The 25,724-nt window shown below is 44.9% G+C and overlaps 1 protein-coding gene across 1 annotated transcript in view; it reads left to right on the top strand.

Moving 5' to 3' along the window:
• Positions 1-25,724, top strand: part of ANXA13 (annexin A13) — a 57,937-nt gene that overhangs the window by 17,320 nt on the left and 14,893 nt on the right. The window contains exons 3-7 of the mRNA XM_004372989.2: positions 9,536-9,611; positions 17,500-17,594; positions 20,743-20,913; positions 23,730-23,763; positions 24,439-24,518. Of these exons, the coding sequence (XP_004373046.1) occupies positions 9,536-9,611; positions 17,500-17,594; positions 20,743-20,913; positions 23,730-23,763; positions 24,439-24,518 (456 nt within the window). The remainder of the gene's footprint in view (positions 1-9,535; positions 9,612-17,499; positions 17,595-20,742; positions 20,914-23,729; positions 23,764-24,438; positions 24,519-25,724) is intronic.

Genomic DNA, 25,724 nt, shown 5'->3' with positions numbered 1-25,724 from the left:
ACAGATTTGTTCATTCTTCTGGCAGTCCATATTCTTTGTCAACACCATAACTCAAATGCATCAATTCTTCTTCAGTCTTCCTTATTCATTGTCTAGCTTTCACGTGCGTATGAGGTGATTGAAAATACCATGGTTTGGGTCAGGCGCACCTTAGTCCTCAAAGTGGTATCTTTGCTTTTAACACTTTAAAGAGGTCTTTTGCAGCAGATTCTCCCAATGCACTATATCGTTTGATTTCTTGACTGCTGCTTCCATGGAAGTTGCTTATGGATCCAAGTGAAATGAAATCCTTGACTACTTCAAACTTTTCTCCGTTTACCATGATCTTGCTTATTGGTCCAGTTGTAAGGATTTTTGTTTTCTTTATGTTGAGGTTTAATCCATACTGAAGGCTGTAGTCTTTGATCTTCATCAGTAAGTGCTTCAACTCTTCTTCACTTTCAGCAATCAAGGTCGTGTCATCTGCATATTATAGGTTGTTAATGAGTCTTCCTCCAGTCCTGATGCTGTGTTCTTCTTCATATAGTCCAGCTTCTTGGATTATTTGCTCAGCATATAGATCGAGTAAGTCTGGTGAGCGGATACAATCCTGACGCACACCTTTTTTCTTATTTAACTTTAAACCATGCAGTATCCTCTTATTCTGTTCGAATGACTACCTCTTAGTCTATGTACAGGTTCCTCATGACCACAATTAAGTGTTCTGGAATTCCTATTCTTCACAATGTTATCCGTAATTTATCATGATCCACAGAGTAGAATGCCTTTGTGTAGTCAATAAAACACAGGTACACATCTTTCTGGTATCCTCTGCTTTCAGCCAAGATCCATTTGACATCAGCAGTGATATTCCTAGTTCCTCTTCTGAATCTGGCTTGAATTTCTGGCAGTTCCCTGTTGATGTACTGCTGCAACCATTTTTGAATTATCTTCAGCAAAATTTTACTTACATGTATTATTAATGATATTGTTTGATAATTTCTGCATTCTGTTGGATCACCTTTCTTTGGAATGTGCACAAATATGGATCTCTTCCAGTTGGTTGGCCAAGTAGCTGTCTTCCAAATTTCTTGGCAGAGACGAGTGAGTGATTCTAGCATTGCCTCCATTTGTTGAAACATCCAAATTGGTATTCCATCAATCCAGGAGGCTTGTTTTTCATCAATGCCTTCAGTGCAGCTTGAACTTCTTCCTTCAGTACCATTGGTTCTTGATCATCGCAACCCCTGAAATGGTTGAATGCCGACACAGTGACTCTGTGTATCCTTTCCAACTTCTTTTGATGCTTCCTGCGTCATTCAGTTTTTGCCCATAGAATCCTTTAATACTGCAGCTTGAGGCTTGAATTTCGTCTTCAGTTCAGCTTGAGAAATGCAGAGCAACTTCTTCCCTCTTGGTTTTCTAACTCCAGGTGTTTGCACATTTCATTATAATACTTTACTTTGTCTTCTCGAGCTGTCCTTTGAAATCTTCTGTTCAGCTCCTTACTTCATCATTTCTTCCATTCGCTTTAGCTACTCTATGTCCAACAGCAAGTTGCAGAGTCTCTTCTGACATCTATTTTGTTCTTTTCTTTCTTTATTGTCTTTTTAATGACCTTTTGTCCTTGATATCCTCCCACAACTCATCTAGTCTTCAGTCATTAGTGTTCAATGCATCAAATCTATTCTTGAGATGGTCTCTAAATTCACGTGGGATATACTCAAGGTCGTACTTTGGCTCTCATGGACTGTTTCTGTGCCTTAAGTCCCAGGAACCAGAGGTTAGGCCATGAGAAGAGTGCAGGGTTGGGAGAGAGACAGCTTTGCCAGAACATCCATTTATATACTGGAGGCAGGCCACATCCCCAAGGAAATTCCCCTTTCAACTGATTGGCAGATCACATCATGGAAAGTGATTACATTATATTACATTATGGAAGAGCAACTAGTCCAGCATCTGGCAAAACACTGAGGATCATTGCCTAGCCAAGTTGATACATAACGTTAACCATCACACCACATTTATCAGGTTTGTGTGCAGTAGCACAGTGCTGGGTCATAGTAAACACACAGGTACACAGACTTAGTAAGCACCATGTGTAATTTCTCTCCAGAATGTTCTTCCCCACCTTCATCACCACTCCCCCTCCTTTCTTTTACTTGCCTAGCTCCCACTCATCTTTCAAGAACCAGCAAAAATATCAACTTCTCCATGAAAATTCCCCTTCTCTTCCCAGCTATTTGTACCCAAAGTTCTTACCATATCATAATACAATTGTCATTTATCTATTTATGGATCTATTTCCTTGGGGACAAGGACTGTGCTTCATAGATCATTGTGTCCCCCTCACCTGAGGTAGTACTTGGCACACAGTAGAAGTCAATACTGGTTTGTTGAGGGAAGGAAGAGGAGAGGGGAGAGAATGGAGGAGGAAGGGGAAAGGGAGGGGAGAACTCAGGAAGGGAGGGAACGTCATTCAGAAGAGAGCCTAATTTGTCTGCCACATATTTCTTTTTAATTAATTCACATGTTTTTTTCATGAGACAGTATGTTCTTAATTTCTAGTCTTGATGTTATCCAAATAGAAAATCAGGACATAGAGACATGGAACATGAGGTCACTTAAGGCTGTATCTTGGACAATCCTAGTTACTACAAGCAACCTATTTGCAAACCATATCCTTCAGCCAACTCCTTCAGAATGCTGCTAAATGAAAGGCTGGAGGTTCAAATCCACTCAGAGGTGCCTCAGAAGAAAGGTCTGGTGATGATCTACTTCTGAAAAATCAGCCATTGAAAACCCTATGGAGCACAGTTCTACTCTGACATATTTTGGGTCACCATGAGTTGGAATCAACTCAAGGGCATGGTTACTGGTTATTTAACTACTTCAGAAGTTCCATCCCCAGAATTTGCTGCACCTGGAGGAAGGCTTTCCTAGAATGTTCCATTTCTATCATAAGAGTTAAGACTTCCTTGAACTGGAGTGGAACAGAGGCTTTTGATGGTGTGTCTGTTTTTCCATACTGGCCCTTCTGGCTGAGAGTATCAGGAACTTGATACAAGAGCTGACCTTTCTTGCTGGTGATAGATGAGCTGGAGCAAGGACATCACTGAGTCATTTCACAGAGCAGGTGTTTTCAGCATTCTTTCTGCCCAGGTGACACTGCTGATAACATTTAAGTTTACTTTCTATGTCTCCTCCCTCAAGAAAAATATATCATTCATTTCCTTGTTTTAGATGAAGGAATATAGAGACACAGAGACATGACATGTAGACATGTCAGAAGGAAGAAAAGCCAAGACTGGAAAGTCACCAGCTTATTCCAAACTTTCAGTTAGCAGCCAAGTGCTTTAACCATTTGCACTTCTCAGGACTCCATATCCTCAATAGCCACCTATTATTAACATGGTATTGTTTGGGGCATATCTATATCTATATATCTACACTCATATCTTACATGTTTATATACACATATAAGATATAGCATATATGCATATATATCTTCCAGATTTGTTGAATCAAAATATGCAGACTTAAAAACCTAAATATCATTACAAGATATGCCTCAAAGAACAGGGAAAGGACTAGCATTTACGTAGCTCCTCTATATATATGGCACTTGAAATGGTATCTCACATAAGCCTCAAATCTTGCAAAATAGACACTGTCCCAATTTTGCACATCTTAGAGGTTAATGACCCAAGACCATGTGGATGCTAAGGGGCAGAACCAGCATTCAAACCTCGATCCAGGTGGGCTCGAAGCCCAGACTTCTGAAATCATTTGTATCAACATCTCCCAACAGCTTTTACGTGTGAAGTCTTTTTTTGTGTTTCTTGAGTGTCAGTGTAAGCACTGTTTTAAAACAAACAAAATAGCACTGTTGCTCTGCCTCTATAATGCCTCATAGTCGAAGTAAGTGTAAACATCCACACCCACCACCTGTCAGTTTGTTAGACTGTGGTGGCTTGCAGGTTGCTGTGATGCTGGAAGCTATGCCACTGGTATTTCAAATACCAGCAGGGTCATCCATGGTGGACTGGTTTCAGCAGAGCTTCCAGACTAAGAAGAAAGGCTTCGAGATCTAGTTCTGAAAATTAGCCAATGAAAACTCTGTGGATCACAACAGAATATAGCCTGATATAGTGCTGGAAGATGAGCCACTAGGTTGGAAAGCACTCCAAATTCACAGAGGCCACAACAGTGGGCTCGAGCATACCAATGATCATGAAGGTGGCACAGGACTGGGCAATGTTTCATTCTGTTATACATGGGGTCACCATGAGTCCGAGCCAACTCAATGGCAACTAACAACAGCATAGTATCTGTGTATACATACATGTTCATCTACCCCTCACCTACTTTCCTTACCCCATCTGGAGCCTACTTCCTGCCCATTTTGATCTGACTTCCATGCCTACAGACCTGTTTAATTTGAAAGTTCTGCTCAGGGGATCCAGGTTTTAAACACTAAAACTTCTGGTTGGCAAACAGGACAGAGGCCCCAAAGTCAGCTTCCTGCCCCGCAAACAATGAACAATGTGTGTGGAATGTTGGATAGGTATACATTCCAGAGAAGTTCTTTACCAGCTCATCGGAACAAGCCATAGGACGCTCCTGGCACAAACGTTGGGTGTCCCTGATGAATATGGCCATTGTCAGGAGTGCCAGCCATGCAAAGGGAAAAATTTCAAACCAACTGTTTTCTTTCTGCCTTTTTTTTTTTTAAATCACATCACATGATTCCTTCACTCTGACATCACATATCTTGCACTTAGAAGGAATAAGACTGAATTATCTTCTCCAGAGGATTGGGACAGATAACCAACATGGCTAAGAGGAGTTCCTACAGGGAGCCACGGACTGTGATTTCGACTTAACCTTGTTGATGGTTGTGCCTCTGATGTAAACTTCTGGAATCATTTGTTATTAAGCAAAAAGAAAAAAATGAAGTCCCAATGTCATTATCTTTCCTCCTAACATACAGTTCAACACTCTCCCATTGCACCCCCCCAAGTATCCCTGTTATTTTGGACCAAATGACCCTCATTTACTCATATTTTGGCCGTGGATAAACAACCTGGGCGTGTCCAGAGGGTTCTTTTCCCACCCCTTAGCTCCTATAAACCACCAGTTGCCGTCAAGCCAGTTCCACTCATGGTGACTCCATGTGTGTCAGAGTAGAATTGTGCTCCATAGGGTTTTCAATGGCTGATTTTTTTTTTTTTTATTGTACTTTGGGTGAATGTTTACAGAACAAATAGTTTCTCATTAAACAGTAGTACACGTATTGTTTTATGACATTGGTTAACAACCCCATGATGTGTCAACCCTCTCCCTTCTCAACCTTTTTTTTTTTTTTTTTTTGGTGAAAATATACATAGTCAGAGATAAACCATTTCAAAAATTTCCACATGTACAGTTCAGTGACATCGACTACACTCTTCCAATTGTGCTGCTATTCTCACTTCAGATAAAGATTTACAGAACAAAATATTTTCTCATTAAACAGTTAGTACACATATTGCCCTATGACAATGGTTAACAACCTCACTATATATCAGTACTGTCCTTACTCAACCTTGGGTTCCCTATCACCAGCTTTCCTGTCCCCTTCTGCCTTCTAGCCCTTGTCCCTGGACTGCTGTGCCTCATTAGTCCCGTTTTGTTTTATGGGGCTGCCCAATCCCCGGCTGAACGGTGAACCTCAGAAGTGACTTCACCACTGAGCTAAAAGGGTGTCTGGGGGCCATACTCTTGGGGTTTCTCCAGTCTCCTTTAGGCCAGTAAATCTGTTTTTCTGTGTGTGTGTTAGAATTCTGTTCTGCATCCTTCTCCAGCTCTGTCCAGAACCCTTTGTTGTGATCCCTGTCAGAGCAGTGAGTGGTGGTAGCCGGGCACCATCTAGCTGTACTGGACTCAGTCTGGTGGAGGCCTTGGTAGCTGTGGCCCCTTAGTCCTTTGGACTAATCTTTTCCTTGAATCCTGTTCTCTTCATTCTCCCTTGCTCCCGAAGGGATGAGACCAGTGGAGTATCTTAGATGGCTGCTCACAGACGCTACTCACCAAGGTAGAATGTAGAACAATGTCTTTATAAACTGTGTTATGCCAATTGAGCTAGATGTTCCCCGAGACCATGGTCCCCACAGCCCTCCGAATGGCTCATTTTTTTGAAGTAGATCTCCAGGCCTTTCTTCTGAGGCACCTCATCATGGACTCGAACTGCCAACCTATTGATTAGCAGCTGAGCACGTTAACAGCTTGCACCACCCAGGGACTCCTTGGCTCCATAGCTCTATGATATTACTAAAAGAGGAAAGTGACGGGGTCAGGGACGCCATTTTACACCTGACAGAGTCAGAAGGTCCAGCTCTAATTCTAAGTTTGACTCAGCCACTGCCTGACCAGATGACCTAAACTAGTCTTCACATGGACTCAGCAAGCCCATGCCACTTGGTTGTGCAAATGAGAAAATGTGTCCCCTCAGGGTGGCAGCTGTGCCAGCACAGGGCTTGGCAAGTGCAGCCCCTGCTGGATTCCAGTCCCTGCCACCCCTCGGCCAGTGCCCTCGGGCAGGGCATAACCTGCACAGTCATACGCAGCAGCCCCAGGTTTCAGCTAATCAGTTATGAACTGGGACAGATGACAGGTGTCCCACCAAATTCTCTGGAATGATGAGACCTGGCTCAATTCCACTTCACTGCCCAGAGTCCTCCACAGATCCATCCGACGAAAATCAAAGACACCATTTACTCCTCTGAGATTTTGACTTTCCTACCCTCCTATGCTCAAGAGAACCACCTCTTCTAGATTTTTCACCAAAAATAGGGTCAGCCTCCTGGGCATGTGACCTTTGTGGTCACACAGGGCACCACACTCAGAAGGGCCCTGCGATTGGTTTAATGCTCTGATGTCACCACATTTTCATTTTACACTGAACCCCTCAAATTAAATAGCTGGTCCTGTCAATGAGCCTCCATTTGTCACCTAGTGGGAGCGTATCAGAAGTAACCGGTTGTTTTCTTACTCTTCTCAAAAGATTTGGATAAGGAAAACGTGATCTGTTACCTTGTGCCCAAACACGAAGACCCCAGTCAAAAATAGAGTGTGACACTGGACAGAACATGGGTCTTAGGAACAAACAGAGCTAGTTGCAGCCCAACATCCTGCAAGACTTCAGACAAATTCACTAACTTGTCTGAACTCAGTTTCCTCATCTGTGAAGTAAGAATAATAATGCCTCCTCTTTCCTATTAACAATGAAGAAAGGTCTGTAAATTGCCTGACACGTGGTAGGTGTTCAACCAGTGTCAGTCCCCCCTGGCCGCTGACGTGTTTCAGGAATAAATGCTTCATAATGGGCCACACACTCACGTTTCCAAGAGCAAGGGGGTGATAGGTGCCCCTGAGGATCCCTTTGGCTCTAGGATCCCACGATTCTTCATTAACCAAGGCGTAGAAGCCAGCCAGGGAGCCCTGGTGGCACAATGGTTAAGAGCTTGGCTGCTATTAACCCACCAGTGGCTCTGTGGGAGAAAAGACGTGGCGATCTGCTTCTGTACATCCTAGAAAACCCTATGGGGCAGTTCTATTCTGTCACATGGTGTCACTACGAGTTGGAATCAACTCAACAGCACACAAGAGAAACAACCGAAACCAGCCCTCCTCCATCTGTGGATATTAGTTAAGACACGTTTGTTTGCAAGGGCAGAAACCCAACTCATACTAACTTTGGCAAAGTGGGCATTTCTTCTGTAACTGAGAAGTTCAAGAAAAGAGCTAGTTCCAGGAACTGTTATATCTAAGGATTTAAACAATGTTATTCATTCTCCCTCTCTCTCTACCGCCTTCCCCTCCTCTCTCACCCCTGGTATTTTCACTCTTCTTATCTCTTCTTTGCTTCATTCTGAACTCATGCTCTCTTTGTGGGCAAGATGGCCATCAACAGCCCTAGATTCACACTCTCCCAGCTTAGCAAGTCCAGTGGGGAGAGATACGTCTCCCTCTTGATATCTATACATGAATCAAGGGAAAACCTCTAAGTGATCCTGCTGACATCCCCACCCCTAAACCAATCACAGTTGCCAGAGTGGCAAGGTATGTGTCCACACTGGGAACCAGGAGCAAGATGGCGGGCCTCAAGCCTTGTGACAGAGCTCCAGTGAGTGACCACACGAAGTGGAGGAAGGGGAGATCACTCAAAGGAAACCGGAAGCGCCCCGTGCCTTATGTGGTTTACGGCTCGTTCCCAATAGGTGCCACCGGAAATAAAGGAGGCAGAGGGGTGGCGGGGGCCGTGGCACTTAAACCAGCCTCCACTGAAGGATGGGAAATATGTGAACACATGTCATTAAAGAGAATCTCCATGAGGAGAGGCAAAGAACTGAGAAAACACGGAGTATGTTCAAGGAGATACTAGTTGTTTAACTGCAATTAACCCTCCATTTAAGATTTTTTAACAGCCATGCATTTGTTTTTTATAGTTACTTTTTGTTTATACAAGTGATATTGGTTTTCCATTTTAGTGCCTATAAAAAGATTCCTCTTTAAAACAGCTTCATTTAAGGAAAAACAAAGTAGGTCCGTTGAAAGAAAAATAATAAGCAAATAATAGTATAGACATAGGTAGCTGTGGACTCATTTGCTGATGACTGAGTCTGAGAAACATTCACTTAGTATATAAACAGGAATTTTCTCTCCCCAAGGAGCAAAAAACCAAACACTGTGCTCTTGTTGGTCTACATGACAACTATTTTTTCTGTATTAAACGGAATATTATTTACTTATCTCTGACAACTAAATATTTCTCTCATTCTCAAAGCTTTAACCCAGGTCACCAAATGGATTTGTAGTAAGATCCTAGAACCCTCAGCTTCTGGCTGGCAAAACCGATTCCTTAGATACACTTATATCTTACAGCACTTCAAAATGTGGGTCTACTGTATTCTCTGTTTCAGGGAGAGAATGAAAAGGTGAGGTTGATGTGAAAATCACTTGTCCTGGAGGGGGCCAGGCTGGTTGTCCTTGATAACAGAGGGGACCATTCTCTTGTATTCACCCAAGGCCAGCTGGTCCCAAGGAGTACCAGCCATCTCGGGGGCCAGAGTTTCCAGAACTGATTTCCGCACATATTCACGTGTAAAGTAGCAGCTGGTCCCTGGTGTGGATGACTGCTTGGTCTCCCAGTTAGCTAATTTCAGCCAGAAATAATTTCTGAAAACTAGACAGTGAAAACCTTATGGATCACAACATAACATTGTCCGATTCCCCTGCTTTGGGCATGTCATCAGGAGGGATCAATTGCTAGAGGAAGACAGCATGTCTGATGAAGTAGAGGGCCAGTGAAGGCATGGGAGATCCTTGGTGAGATGGATTGGCACAATAGACACAACAGTGGATTTAAACATGCTGGTAATTATGAGGACGGCTCAGGATTGGGCAAGATTTTGTTCTGTTTACATAAGGTCACCATGAGTCGGAGTCAACTCAACAGCAGCAACAACAACGGCAACAAATATTGTCCACTCACCTTTTCAATTATTTCCTCCAGGCCAAAGCAAGAAGTCATCAGGGTTTTGATGTGGACCGAGATGCCAAAAAGCTGCACAAAGCCTGCAAAGGAATGGGTATGAAGGATACTTTGTTTGCTAATATACATTTTAAATTAATTATGTGAACTTGATCTCACTTCCAACTTTCCCATGATCTTAAGAACATGACCTCCCGCTTGTTTTGTGTATACTAAGCTAATCCGAGTTGACTGTTTCTAAGGGTCACATTATAAAAGGTCTCCAAGTTAAGGGGAATGGGATGTTATTGCCAAATGGGTATAGATTCTCTGTTTGGGGGATGAAAAAGTTTTTGGGAGACAAACAGGGGTGATGGTTGTCAAAAAAAAAGAAAGAGATATACAAAGAGCGACTTGAACAGAGAAATATTCTTGGACTTAACAATATTTCGAAATGCCGTAGGGATCTGATTCCATCCCTATCTAAAAAGCCATACTTTAATGGAGGTTTATTTATAGTCAGTTACTCCCAACCACTTAGTGTAGCTTGCTAAAGTCAAATGTTGGTATCTCACCCATGCATACGATGAATTAGACCACTTATTTCACTTCATTTAGCTGCAAGATACTGGGGAAAAGAGCCCCTCGGGCCATCATGTAGGTTTCACACATCTAACCCTCACCTTTTCTGACATTGGCCAGGTGAAATGAAAAGGACAGGGGAGGTTGGCGGGCGTGGGGGAGGATGCGGGAGTGGCAGTATGGTATGCACGGAACTCTGATAAGGGAAGGGTGCTCTCCATCACACTGTTCTGCATAGCAAGCCGTTTGTCATCCTCCGCCCCAAACGGCGTGCTTCCTCAGTCATGCGTGTAGTTCGTGTATTTGCATCATCTGGAGAATTACCTTAACTCTCTCAGATTGATTCTTTCCTACCAAGTCAGGGACTAATTCACATCTTTCATCAACTCTGGTGTATGAAACCCACAAAGGTTCGGATTATTAGAGGAAAAAGAGGATTTGATGACATTTTTCAAAGAAATACTTTACAAAGAATTTTTTTCATGAGGTGTTAAAAGGGGGGAAAGTTACATTGGGAGTCCCCGGGTGCTCCGCTGCTAACCAAAAAGTTGGAGGTTCGAGTCTCCCCAGAGGTTCCTCAGAAGAAAGGCCTGGCAATCTGCTTCCAAAAGCCTTGAAAACCCTATGGAGCACAGTTCTACTCTGACACACATGGGGTTGCCATGAGTCTGATTCAACTCCATAGCAACTGTTCTCTTTTTCTTTTATACCATAAAATATTTTACTTTTCAAAATGACACAAAACCTGCATTTCCTCAGTGTTTTTTTTTTGGGTGGGGCGGTGGGCGGTGTTGCTGATTTCCTGGTGTCCTAAGTGTATGTTTGGTCTGCATTTTGGGTAACCCAGAATGGACCCCTCCCATCACGGACACTCCTTGTCAGCCCCCCTCTTTGGGCTCAGAGACCCTCTCCTGCCCCCTACCCAGCTCCCAGGCTCCTCACCGCCAGCCTCCACGCAGGTCTGCCTCCCTTGGGATCCTCCCAGCATTCTTCTTCTGAAGAGAATGCCTTAGTCCTGAGAGTCTGTGGGCCCCAGTGTCCATTTATTCCTTCTGAAACGTAAAAGGATGTTTGTCATCCTTCCTTCTAGGACTACGGAAGCACAGGCTCTTAGCAGTAACGCTGCCTTGGAGATTATTTATCCTCCCTGTTCTCAAACTTTAATGTGCATCCTTTGGATCCCCTGTCCATCTTGTTCATATGCAGATTCCAGTTCAGTAGGTCTAAGGGGGCCTGAGGTTTTGCATTTCCAACAAGCTCCCAGGTGATGCTGATACTGGGACCACACTTTGAGGACAAGGTCCAGTCTCTCTGAGACCCAGGGAGATTAAGCAGCTCTGCTCAATCTACCCAGGAGCCTAGAACTCACACCTCCTGACTCTCAGCCCAGCGACTTTCCACTTGCCAGGCATGAGATTGAACTTCAGGTCTGGATTTGAGTCCCTGCTCTGCCACTTAATGCCATTGTGACTTAGGTTTCCCATCTGCAAAATGGGGCTCACAATGACTCCTCACATGGAGGTGGTGAGGATAAACAAGACAGCCCAATGCCTAGTACTGAGTGGGCACTCATTAAATGCTGATCTCCCCGTTTTAACCATATGCTCAGACCCACCCTTCTCGCAAATCAACCTGATGAGAATAGGCAGTGAGCAGGTGCACCCCCAAGAGGTCTCTGTTCTCCGTTACTAAGGGCAAGTCAAAATTTAAAAAAGAAAAAAAAAGGTGAATTTAATTTTAATAATATACTTTAAACCAAGCCAAACCCGTTCCCATCAAGTCGATTCTGACTCATAGCGACCCTATAGGACAGAGGAGAACTGCCCCATAGAGTTTCCAAGGAGCAGTTGGTGGATTTGAACTGCCAATCTTTTGGTTAGCAGCCATAGCTCTTAACTACTGTGCCATCAAGGCTCAAAAATATGCTTTAGTTAACCCAACCCAATACTATATCAAAAATATAATTTCAACAGGTAATCAATATAAAGTTTATCAACAGGATATTTTACATTCTTTTTTTCATGCCGAATGCTTGAAATTCAGAAGGCAAGATTCTCCCCATTAGTTACCTCATCCATTTGCCCTGCACCCCCATTCACAAAGGAGAAACAGGGACTGCGAAACCCAGTGTGTTATCACAAAAGACTGACCCTCGCACACCCTAATCCTGAGGCAGAGCTGAGCCCCCCAGCTCAGCGAGGCAGCCCATGGCTGGGTTTGAAGCCTGAGCAGAAGGCTGAGCTCTCTTTCCACCCTCTTGCTATTGTTGCTGTGAGGTGCCTTCAAGCGATCTTGACTCATAGCGACCCCATGTCACAGAGAAGAACTGTTCCATAGGGTTTTCTAGGCTGTAATATTTATGGAAGCGGATCACCAGGTCTTTCTCCCAAGGAGCCACTGGTGGGTTTGAACCAACAACCTTTCAGTTTAGCAGCCAAGTGCTTAACCTGTTGCGCCACCAAGGCTCCTTCCTCTTGCTGTTAGGACCCTGTAATCTGGCGCATGGGTCCCTGGGGGCCTTCCCACTCAGTGGCCTCTATCTGCTAAAATATGACTCAGTATCTTCTCAGAAAAGGAGCCCTGCTGGTGATCCTTGGAAACCCTATGGAGCAGTTCTACTTGGTCCTATAGGGTCACTGAGTCGAAATTGACTCCAGAGCAACTGATTTGGTTTAGTTTTGGTGTCTTCTCAGAAAACCGTCGGGAAAGCAAAACCAAGGAGGTCCTCAGGCAATCCCGAGGCTATCACCCTGTTCTGACCTCTGCCACGTAATTACTCCACCGTGTTCAATGTGCAGTCAAGACTGAGGTTTCTTTTCTCTTTTTTTAATCTTTCCCAGAACTACTGGGGACTGGCCCCAGTGCCTCAAACCACTGTAAATGTTTACAGGAAATTATTCAGCAGCTCCACTGCTTATATGACATGCACATTGTGAAATGCAAAATGAGGTCACTGCTCTGTAAATCACTTCTTGGTTGGGCTGCGGAAACGGTTCCTGGTATAAACCCAGCTGGCCTGAGGGAAATCCAGGAGTCACGTTCGCGCCCTCCCCTCAGCTCCAGGCTGTACCTGAGCTCTCTTCTCTTTTCTTAAAGCATTCCAGGAAGGAAGCCCAGAACACACTTTTTTATATATGTATTAGTTTGATTTTCCTGACTTGCCCATATAGTAGCGGACTATGGGGAAACCCTGGTGGCATAGTGGTTAAGAGCTACGGCTGCTAACCAAAAAGGTCGGCAGTTCAAATCCACCAGGTGCTTCTTGGAAACCCTATAGCGCAGTTCTACTCTGTCCTATAGGGTCACTATGAGTCAGAATCGACTTGACAGCAACGGGTTTGGGTTTGATTTTTGGTTATGACATCAGGGTAGAGAGCATTTTCTATTGGTCTCTGTTATATACACCCCATCTGAGTGTTGGAGTATGGCAGCATGCAACTTTGCAAAAATGCAGACAGAAGTTCCCAGCAGAATGATGTGCAAATGTCTCTATTCATCCATTCATTCATTCATGCGGGTTTGCACGCATTTAAACATCCATTCATTCCGCCAGTCATCTGATAAATACTGAGAGTCTACTATGTGGCTGCATCAGTAAATAAAACTCTCTGCTCCCACGTAACTTGTAGTGCAGTGGGAGAAAAGGGAAGGAGAAATGACAATGTGAGGGACAGACAGGGAGGAGGATTGCATCTGGCCTCAAAAAATCCAATGAGTTGAGACCTAAATCCAAGGAGCTGGGCGTGAAGGTGAGGACTGGGGATAAAAGTGTTCCAGGTAGAAGGACCAGCCCGTGCATAGACACAAAAGTGAGAACAGAAGTGTTGTTTGTTCTAGAACTGCAAGTAATTTATGGAGTTGATTAAAAGGAAGCTTAGGGGAGGATGAGTAGGGAGGGATGATACTTTGAGAGGCAAGTAGGAAATACTCCAATGGGCCCTCACGAGCCCTACTGAAGAGTTGAGACTTTACTCTGGATTTGAATGGGTCTATATTAAAGGGGGAGCCCTGGTGGTAGACTGGTTAAAAGCTACAGCTGCTAACCAAAATGTTGACAGTTCAAATCCACCAGCCACTCCTTGGAAACTCCATGGGGCAGTTCTACTCTGTCCTATAGGGTCACTATGAGTCAGAATCAACTCAAAGACAACAAGGTTATATTAAAAGGAGCTCTGATGGCGCAGTGGCTAAGCACTCAGCTAGTAACTGAAAGGTTGGCAGTTTGAACCCACCAACCACTCCATGGGAGAAAGATGTAGCAGTCTGCTTCCATAAAGATTTACAGCCTTGGAAACCCTATGGGCAGTTCTACTCTGTCCTATAGAGTCGCTATGAGTCAAAATCAACTCCACAGCAATGGGGTTGTATTGAAATGTCTGAAGCAGAGGAGTGACCACCTGATTAGCACTTCAGAAAGGTCTTTCCGACAGCAGTGGGGATGCTGACTGGAAATGGTGAGAGTAAGGCAGCAACCCCGGTGGGGAGATATCGGTAGCTCAGCTGAGAGATGTGGTGGAGGATGGAGAGAAATGGGTGGGTTTGAGAGAGATTAAGAAGGGAGAATAAAGACATCAGTTTAAGGACTAAGGTATGCCTGACCCAAGCCATGATATTTTCAATCACCTCATATGCATGCGAAGGCTGGACAATGAATAAAGAAGACCGAAGAAGATTTGATGCCTTTGAATTATGGTGTTGGTGAAGAATATTGAATATACCATGGACTGCCAGAAAAACGAACAAATCTTTCTCGAAAGAAGTACAACCAGAATGCTCCTTAGAAGCAAGGATGGCAAGACTTTGTCTCATATACTTTGGACATGTTATCAGAAGGGACCAGTGAAGAACGTAATGCTTGGTAAAGTAGAGGGATCAGCAAAAAAGAGGAAGACCCTCAGTAAGACGGATTGATACAGTGGCTGTAACAATGGGCTCAAGCATAGCAACGATTTTGAGGATGGCACAGGACCGGACAGTGTTTTGTTCTGTTGTACACAGGGTCGCTATGAGTCAGAACTGGCTCGACAGCACCGAACAACAACAAAAAGGGACAACAGAGAGGTCTTAATGTGGCTAATCATGACAACCCCATGTGTACAGAGCAGAACTGCCCCATAGGGTTTTCTTGGCTATAATCTTTATGGAAGCAGATCACCAGGTCTTTTCTTCTCAGTACTGCTGGGTGGGTTCGAACCACCAACCTTTAGGTTAGCGGTTGAGTGAAAATTGTTAGTGCCACATGAGGTCACCATGAGTTGGAATCAACTCGAGGCAACTAACAACAATCCAACAAGTGTGGCTAATTGGATGTGGGGTGAAGGAGCCCAGAGGATGAGCCCAGAGTCCTGGTTGGCAGAATGCAGTGGGCATTCCAAGGGTGACAATGACAGCAAGGATCCAGGCCAGGATGCAGAGGCCCTGGACCTGGGCAGGAACAGCCAGAATGAAAAGAAAGGGGCAATTCAAGACATACTTAACAAGAAAAGAAATCCCTTTTGAGGTGAGACTTCTGGTACTCAGAAGTTGAAAACAGCTAACGTGACAGAGGAAGTAATTGGATCCACATCTCGTTGGTGAAGCTTCAGGAGGAAATGAAGAGAAATAACATAAATAACAGTGTTGGACCGGGGATCAGAAGGAGACAGCCAATTAACTCCTGCTGTTTATGCAGGTAAGCTCATCCTAAGACGTTTCTCTTTTTCCAGCTGGAATCAAACAGCTAAATCTTCCCAGAATTTTACAGGTGGAAATGCTTAAGAGTAAGTGACTGGTCCAAGGACACAGAGCTAGTGGGAATTCCAGGACCAGGACACAGGTCTCCAAACCTCTAGGGCAGCAGTCTCTTAGTCCCTACACTGTCTTCCCAAATATGACCCAGGGCCTGTATCTGGATCTCCTCCACTTGATTGTAAATACCCAGTGGTCAAGACATAGGCCATACTCGTCTTTTTTTTTTTTTTTTTGGTAACAGCTTTACTGAGATAAAATTCATATACCATCCAATTCACCCATTTAAAGTGTACAATTTAATGGTTTTTAGTATATTCAAAGATATGTGCAACCATCACCACAGTTCATTTTGAACATTTTTGTCACCTTAAAAAGATACCCTGTACTCTTTAGCTATCACCCCTTACGCCCTTACCTCCAGCCCTAAGCAACCACAAATCTACTTTCTGTCTCTATAGATTTCCGTATCCTGGACTTCCATATGGATGGAATCATATACTAGATGGTCTGTTGTGACTGATTACTTTCACTTAGCGTAACGTTTTCAAGCTTCATTCACATTGTAGCAGATGTCAGAACTTCATTCCTTTTTATGGCCAAATAATATTCCATCATATGGCTAACACCACATTTTGTTTAGCTATTCATCAGTTCCGCCTCATAGCCACCTCACAGGACGGAGTAGAACTGCCCCACAGGGTTTCCAAGGCTGTAATCTTTACAGAAGCAGACTGCCACATCTGTCTCCCATGGCGCGGCTGGTGGCTTTGAACTATCAACCTTTCAGTTAGCAGCTGAGCACTTTAACCACTGTGCCACTAGGGTGCTATGAGTCCAAATTGACGCGACGGCAATGGGTTGGGTTTGGTTTGGTTTATTCATCAGTTGATGGACGTTTGTGTTGTTTCCACTTTTTTAGCTATTATGAGACACGCTGCTGTGAACATCTGTGTACATAGTTTTGTGGGGACAGATGTGTTCATATTGCTTGTTGTTGTTGGGTGCCGTTGAGTCAATTGCGACTCAGAGTGGAACTTCCCCATAGGGTTTTCTTTACGTGAAAGAGCCCTGGTGGCACAGTGCTTAATCGCGTGGCTGCTAACTGAAAGGTCGGCGGTCGGCACTCATCAGTTGCTCCAAGGGAGAAAGATGTGGCAGTCTGCTTCCGGAAAGATTACAGCCTTGGAAATCCTGTGGGGCAGTTCTGCTCTGTTCTATAGGGTCGCTATGAGTCGGAATTGAGTCGACGGCAATGGGTTAATCTTTATGGAAGCAGATTGCTGGATCTTTCTCCCATGGAGCCTCTGGGTGGGTTAAAACTGCCAAGCTTTCGGTTAGCAGCTGAGCACTTAAACATTGTGCCACCAGAGCTGCTTTTTCATTTTTCTTGGATACACACACACACACACACAGAGGAGTGGAATTAAGCAAAAGGCCATACTCAGTCCTCTTTACATCACAATGCCCAGCCCCACCACCATGCTTCATGGAAGGTGGGGGCTCAATGGATATTTGTTCTGAGTGAAGAGAATACTGTTTTCATTGAAAGACATTAGTGCCAAAGGGTCTATCTAGGTTCTACCTGAGCCTCTGGCCTTTAAGCTGTGAGCCCTGACTTCCCCAGACTTGACTAAAACAAGCCTCCGTCTTGTTTCTTGTTCACTGTGGCTGTCTTGCTTTCTCCTGCACTCTAGGAACCGATGAAGCAGCCATCATTGAAATCTTATCAAACAGGACATCGGAGGAGCGGCAACAAATAAAGCACAAGTACAAGGCGATATATGGCAAGGTGACTCCCAGGGGCCTCGGCCAACGTGCACGCGGTCTTGGCCTTGATCCTTCTGCTTCGTCTGCTTCTCAAGGCAGGGAGAGCGTCTTTAAAGCCTTATTGAGTTAGTCGAGAAGAATAACGAATCGGCCATTTAAAACTTCAATTGACTTCAGAAAAGCTGAAATTGCTTTGTTAACTTAATAGCCTGTAAAATCAATATTCTTTAACTCATTATTTTAAAAATTAACTTCATTTTTCCATTAAACCCTTGAGTCATCTTTTTCCACTCAATTTGGACTAATTCCACACATCAATTTACAGATAGGCCAGTGATTTGAAAATCAGTCCCTACAGGTGGGTCTTAAAATATATAGAGGGTCTTCACTTATTTGGCTGTCTTCTGGAATGAAATATTCTTCCCAACTGACTGTTAGAGAAAATTGAAACACCTCCATTTCATTAAGCATCAAAACCTCTTTTCTTTTTTTCTTTCCTATTTTGCTTGCTTTTTTTTTTTTTATTTTGCTATTATGTATAGAAATCATTAAGCATGCATTAGGCTTTCTCGTTTCCTTATTAATATATAATGAATACAATTTAACCTTTCTTAATGTCATATGGGTTATTGCTATGCAAAATGAATGTCAATTATCGTGCTGCATTCTAATCCATTTACAGTTTCCATCACTATATGTATAAACAGATAGAGAGATAAAGATAGAGGTGGATTTCTCCATTTATTTAACAACAGGCAAATAAAAATCTCTGTAGGCCTTGAGCTCAGCTATGTTTCAGATCACTGAGATTGCCAGACAGATAGCCCAGAACCACAGAATCACAAAACCAGAAGACGTTAGAGATGACCAAAACCAAGTCCCTGTATCAGAGGGGAGGCATTCAGCTCCAGAGAGAATACCCTTCCTAGGTGGCACGGCTCAATAGCAGAAAAACAGGACTAGAGGGTGGTACCCTCAGCGTACTTCTCCGTCCAAACAGAACATAAACACAGAAGGATTTGTTTCCATGCTTGTGGCTTGTAAGAGCAGGCAGCTGGGGTTTCTCTTCTCTGTAGTTCTATGCAATACCCACCTGACCTAAAAAATATTTCTCGTCTTTGGGTAGATCCACATCATAACACACAGACCAAAGGCTTCACAGGATACAGTGTTAACCGTAGCAGCTGCTTAAGGGCTTATGTTCTGACCCAACCTGTTGCTGTCAAGTGGATTCTGACTCCTAGAGACCCTACAGGACGTAATAGAACTGCCCCAGAGGGTTTCCAATGTTGTAAGCTTTATGGAAGCAGATTGCCACATCTTTCTCCCGTGGAGCAGCTGGTGGGTTTGAACTGCTGACCTTTCGATTAGCAGCTGAGCGCTTTAACCACTGCACTACCAGGGCTCCTCTAAGGGATCAAGGCAGTGCTATTACAGCCACCTTTTAAAACTGCGGATCCAAGGCCTCAAACAAAAAACTTACGGGTTTTTCCTCAAGCCCAGAGCTCAGCAGTTCATTTGAAGTTCCTTTCAGCATGAGAGGGGCCGTGTCGCATAGTGGTTAAGAGCCTGGCCGCTAACCAAAAGGCTGGCAGTTTGAATCCACCAGCCTCTCCTTGGAAACCCTATGGGGCAGTTCTACTCTGTCCTATAGGGCTGCTAGGAGTCGGGAGAGACTCGATGGCAGTGGTTTTAAAGAAACCAAGTTGTACATGCAAAGAATGTTGAAAAGGCAAATGATTTGTTACACATGTGTTTACCACAATTTTTTAAAAAAAGAACTGGAATCTACTCTGTCCTGTAAGGTCACTATGGAATCAACTCAACAACAACAGGTTTCTGGTTTCAGCCTGAGATGATAATAATAACAACAACAACACTTAATTGAACATTTAAAACGTGCCAGGCACTGGGCCTAGTGTTTCCATGGATTGTCTCATTTAATTCTCCCAACAACCTCATGAGGCGAGTCCTATTATTATCCCCATTTATTAGAGAAGAAAACTGACACTTGGTGATGTTAAGTACACTCTAAAAGTCACAGAGCTACCCTGACCTGTGTTCCTAGCCACCATGCCTACATTGCTGAGTAGCCAGCCCTATCCTATGGTATGTAAATCTGGGGGCCCTGAAGTGCCAGCTGGTCTGTGGGTCTCCAATCTGCCCACATTGTGTCTGTCCAATGGCTGTTGCTGCATGACGAACCTGCTTTGAGATCCTTTATTTAAGTTGGGGCATGGATGACTCCAATTAGACAGAAAGCCCATTCTTGACTCTTTCCTTATTAAACCAGAGGGAGAGAGGTGGGAGAAGGCATTCACTTGTGATAAGAGGCTGCTCAAAGAAAAGGTGAAGAAGGATGCTTGTCAAAAAGAGGGTGCCAATGAAAATTTCACGAACTTCCCCTTCTGCCTACCTGAGTTCTTTCTCACCTATGCCCCTTTCAGGATTTAACAAGATAACTAAAGGGACAATACATCCCACTTTGCCCAGAGCCAAAAAAATAACCCCACTGCTGTCAAGTCGATTCCAACTCATAGCAAACCTCGAGGACATTGTAGAACTGCCTCATAGGGTCTCCAAGGAGCAGCTGGTGGAATTGAACTGCTGACCTCTTGGTTAGCTGCCGAGCTCTTAACCACTGCGCCACCAGGGCTCCTTGTCTGGAGTAGTCCCTCTTTATTTCTGTTGTCCCCCTGCAATGATTAATTGTGCCCTCTTTCACTCTCTAAAGCATCCAAAGTTGGATGGTAAATTATCTGGTCACCCTAGAGATAACAGACTTGTTTTTCAGGACTTTCTAGCTGAGTGTTTTGGGGCAAGTTCTTCACCTTTCAATAAATGAGGATAATGCTAATGAGTCTCCTGTCAGCTTCACAAGGCTGTCCTGAGGACCAACGGAGAAAGCTCCGTGAACCCTACAGTGTTAGGCACATAAATGGTGGTTGTTCTTGTGAGTTCATCTCTGGGGTCTCCAGCCCTGATGGGCAGTCATGGTGATTGTCCTCAAGAGCAGGTCACTCATACTTGTATAGCTCCTGTTGAGATTTCTCCCTGTGTGTCCATGGCAGTTTTCCTGTGGACCCTGAGGTCATGCAGTGGGGAAAGCAGACACCTGTTGCTGTCCTCTCGGGCCATTCCCAGTCCAGTCTCTCACTGTGTCCCTTCAGGACCTGGAGGAGGTGCTCAAGGGTGAGCTGAGGGGAAACTTTGAGAAGACAGCCTTGGCCCTTCTGGACAGCCCCAACGAGTACGCTGCCCGGGAGCTGCAGAAGGCCATGAAGGGTCTGGGCACAGACGAGACAGTGCTCATCGAGGTCCTGTGCACGAGATCCAATAAGGTTAGTACCAGCCGAGCCCTCGGTCCCTGCCCACAGCGGCATGTCCTTACACCCATCAGAGAGAGTTGCAGCAGGCAGAAGGTAACCTGCCCCCCTGGATTCTACCCATGGAATGAGCAAGTATCTGGGAAAAAGCAAGTCTGCAAGGCCCACACAGGAGGGATGCCTCTTCCACGCTCCCAAAGGGCAGTCTTGGTCTTTCCAGAAGCACTGTGTCCATCCATCTAGCTCTTTTCTTTCTAAACTGATGCACAGTTTTATACGCAGGAGCAAGACTCTTCTCCACCCCTCAAAGCCTGACGTTGCAGGTCTTCTGGCACAAGCGATGCATTTGGTAGTCCAGGCACGTTTGTGTAGCTGCCTCATCCATGGCTGTTATCTAGTGCAAAGTACAAAAAAGACTATAAGGGGACGGGGAGGCTCCAGGTGAACGCTCCAGTGGTGGCCAGCCCCTCTGCAGGCTTCTGCATCCATCTGTCAGCAGACCTCTCCCCTTGTCCCTCCATTTCAGGAGCTGGAAGGAACGTTCGTTAAGTTCCCCGTGGAAGTGCATTTGTCTCAGGTTCCAGAAGTCACGAGGGCCGAGGGATTTGTCAAGAGTAAAGAGGTCCAAAGAGCATTAATATGAGACCCCACTCTCCTCCACAACCACCTTTCACAGCAGACTGGGAGGCTCAGTGAGGAAAATGCCAGAAAACCCTGACATTCTTGAGGCCCCCAGTAAGAAACCGAAGCAGTGGTCAGAGCAGGCAGTGAGGAAAGCCTGTGAAACAGGGCTCTGCTGCTAAAACAGTTCTTCAAGCCCCACGTGCTGCCCTCCTGGGGCGATTCATTCCACTCTGCTGAGCCTATGCCGTTTGGCCACGTTTCCCGAGGTGCCTCACGATCCAGCTATAGCGCAAAGCCCTTTCCCAAGCACCCTGGGCTTCTCATCTTCCCACAAGATAATGAAAACAGGTTTCGTCTCAAGGAGTTTTAGCTTGGGGTTCTGCCTCAGCTGAGGGTTAGCACAGACGCACCAGTGGGTCAGTCCAGTCCAGCAAACACTCAACTTTCTCCTCTCAATGCTCACCCTTCCCAGATGCACCGAGGCCCTGGGAGTGAGGCTTCCCGTGGCAGGGGGAGTGTTTGGCTGCTAACTGAAAGGTTGGAGGTTTGCGTCTACCCAGAGGTGCCTTGGAAGAAAGGCCTGGCAATCTACTTCCAAAAAATCAGCCACTGAAAACCCTGTGGAGCACAGTTCTACTGTGACGCACATGGGGTCGCCATGAGTTGGAGTCGACTCCATGGCAACTGGTGGTTCTTGGCAAGAAGGTTAATTTCATCATTATTTTTCCCCCTTGGCTTAGGTCCCCAACCCTCCCCACGTACTGGCCTCAACCAACAAACATGGCTTTTTTTCAGTCAAACAGATCTGATGGTAAAGAGAAGAACAGAGAGAGAGCTGGCTTGGGTTGAGCAGATTCTTGTAGTCGGCAGGAAAGAGGAAAACGGGAGGGAGCAGGAGAAACACAAGCCCCTGCTGGCCTCCCCACTTCCTCCTACTCACCAAAGCAAAGCAGGCTCCTCACCTTCTGTAGCTCCCCATGGCCCTCTCCTCACTAGTGCTGCTCACTGACTGTCCCTCTAACCAGCTTGCAGGCTGTGCAGTGGAGAGCCAGCTGCTCTGATACGCTGCTGGTTCAAGTGTAAACTGAGGGAGCTCCTGACGTGGGCAACTTGGTACACACCCTTAAAATGTAAAGCAATTCACCCCAGTGGTGGTTCGGTGGTTGAATTCTCAGCTTCCATGACAGAGACTGGGTTCAATTCCCAGCCAATGCGTTTCATGCACAGCCACCACCATCTGTCAGTGGAGGCTTATGGCTTGCAGTGATGATGGACAGGTTTCAGCAGAGCTTCCAGACTAAGATAGACTAAGAAAAAAGGCCTGGTGATCTACTTCTGAAAATCAGCCAATGCAAACCCTACGGAGCACAAGGGTCCAATCTGCCACAGATCACGGGAATGGCACAGGGCTGGGCAGCATTTCATTCCACTGCGTATGGGATCGCCGTGAGTCGGAAGCCGGCTCAACGGCAGCTACAACAATAACAACACACCCTGAAGAGAAGCTGGAACCCCTGCAGAAGCAGGTTGCTTATTGAAAGAAGCTTTGTTTGAAATAGGGAAAAGTTGGAAGCAAGCTAAATGTCCATTAACGAGAGGCTGGCTAAATAAACTAAGGCTTATTGTAGGATGGAACATTTTGTATGGGTTTAAAAAACACAAGGTGATTATCTATGCACAAGCCTATCTGGATCTCCAAGACATACTATTGAGTAAAAAAATAAGTCAAAGAACAATATGTGCAGTATTTCACTCTGTAAACACCTAACACAAAAAACAATTCTGTGTATTTTCAGCAGTATGTACATATGTATTCAAACACACACAAAAAAAATCTTGGGAATATAATACACTGAATTTCCAACATTGGCTGCCTGGTGGCGGATGGAGAGGAGAGCTAGTGAGACAGGCTGGGAAGGTGGCAGAAGGAGGCTTTAGCTTAGCTGTAAAGTTTCTATTTTTAAATAAGGAGAATGTATGCACACATCCCTGTGTGGGTTGAAATGTCTCATGGAGAGGGTCCCTTTACACCTCCAGGGGTGTGCTCCAGGCCTAGCCCTGACCCCTAGGGAAGGCCCTCTTAGGAGGAAGTAAGCAAGGCAGCCTGTACCCAGAGATGGCTCCTGCCTCTTCCCTCTGTATATCTCTGTGTCTCTTATCAATGTATCCCACCTTGGAGTACTGATTTCATTTATTACCTTCCCTAGGAAATCATCGCCATTAAAGAGGCCTACCAAAGGCGTAAGTGACCTTTTGTTCTGACTTTAGATAAAGAACGTTTATTTCCCAAAGTTTATTAGTGGTGACCAGGGTAGGTGGGGAGCCCTGGTGCCACAGTGGTTAAGTGTTCAGCTGCTAACCAAAAGGTCGGCCGTTTAAATCCACCAGCCACTCCTTGGAATCCTTATGGGGCAGTTCTACTCTGTCCTATAGGGTCGCTATGAGTCGGAATCGACTCCATGGCAATGGGTTTTTGGTTAGGGTAGGTGGGAGGGAGACTCACTGCTTAAGGGACACTGAGCTTGTGTTAAGAATGATGGGAAAATTGGAAATGGGTAATGGTAATGGCTGAACAACATGATAATCATAACTAATGTCACCAAGGAAACCCTGATGGTGTAGTGGTTATGAGCTACAGCTGCTAACCAAAAGGTCAACAGTTCAAATCCACCAGCTACTCCTTGGAAACCCTATCAGGCAGTTCTACTGTGTCCTATAGGGCTGCTAGGAGTCCGAAGAGACTCGATGGCAGTGGTTTTAAAGAAACCAAGTTGTACATGCAAAGAATGTTGAAAAGGCAAATGATTCGTTACACATGTATTTACCACAATTTTTTTAAAAAAGAATGTTCATTTCACAGTACTTCTAGGAAAATAAATCTTCTGCTTTCTCCCCTCCTTTTTTCTTCCTTGAAAGTATTTAACAGGAGCCTTGAGTCAGATGTCAAAGATGATACAAGTGGGAGCCTAAAAAAAATTCTGGTGGCACTGTTACAGGTAAGAGTGAAGTGGTCTCACCCTCTCTATGGTCTTAGGAAACGTACCTCGGCCACGTGGCACCATGATGAAAATGGCAAAGGCATGTGGGCATTTCCTTCTTTTATTAAAAATGCTACTGAGGGATCATCAACCCATGTTCCATCAGCCCAGCTATTGTGAAGTTACTCTATCGTGATTTCACCTGTAATAACAATCTGCCTAGCCATTTGCAGTTTGCAATCCCTTTTTGTTAATGAAGTATCTCACTAAGCATCACCACCCCATTTGTCAATGAGGAAACTCAGACCTAGAGAGGGTGAGTAACTGTCTCGGGTTCACACAGCCCAGGAATAAGAACCAGACCTTCCGATCCCAAGCAAGGCCTTTTCACAGCATGACTCTGCACTTACTTCCTGGCTTCACCCCCGGTCTAGGTCTGTAAGAACCTCGGCAGGAGCTCAGCCAGGAGAGCAGGGCATTTGGGATTGGCCTTGCTAGGACACCAGCCCCAGGCATCCAGCTGGACAGCATCTTCATGAGCTTTGTGTGTTTCCTCTGCTTCATTTCTCCCAGTGTGGCCAGGCTGACAGCACAGAACAAAAGAATAGACTTCAAGGACAGCAGGAAGGGTGCATTAGTTTTCTGCTGCTGCATAACGAATTCCTCAAACTTACTAGCTTAAAGCAACACCAATTTATTATTGCAGTTTTCACGGGTACAGGTCTGGATCCAGGTCAGCTGGATTTTTCACTTAGGGTCTCACCAGGATGAAATCAAGGTGTTGGCTGGGGCTAGAACTCTCGTCTGAGGCTCAGGGTCTTCTTCCAAGCTCACTGGTTATTGACATATTCATTTCCTTGTGATTGTATGACTGAAGTCCCTATTTTCTTGCTAGCTGTCAACCAGAGACCACTGTCAGCTCCTAGAGGCCATCTGCAGTTCTCTGCCACCTGGCCCCCACAGGCAGTTCACAAAATAGATGTCTGGTTTCTTTCAGACCAACAAGAAGCTCATCTCTCTGACTTCTTCTATCACTTCTTTTAAGAATTCCCCTGATTAGGTCAGGCCCACCCAGGATAATCTCCCTTTTGATTAATTCAACTGATTAGGGACCTTAATTACGTCTGCAAAAAATCCCTTTTGCCATATAACATAACATAATTGAAGGAGTGATATCCTGTCATTTTTATAGATCTCGCCCACGCTCAGGGGGAAGAGATTATA

Source organism: Trichechus manatus, unplaced genomic scaffold, assembly GCF_000243295.1.
Source record: "Trichechus manatus latirostris isolate Lorelei unplaced genomic scaffold, TriManLat1.0 scaffold00022, whole genome shotgun sequence".
In the NCBI taxonomy this organism is placed as follows: domain Eukaryota; kingdom Metazoa; phylum Chordata; class Mammalia; order Sirenia; family Trichechidae; genus Trichechus; species Trichechus manatus.
This window is presented reverse-complemented; position numbering and strand designations above follow the sequence as displayed.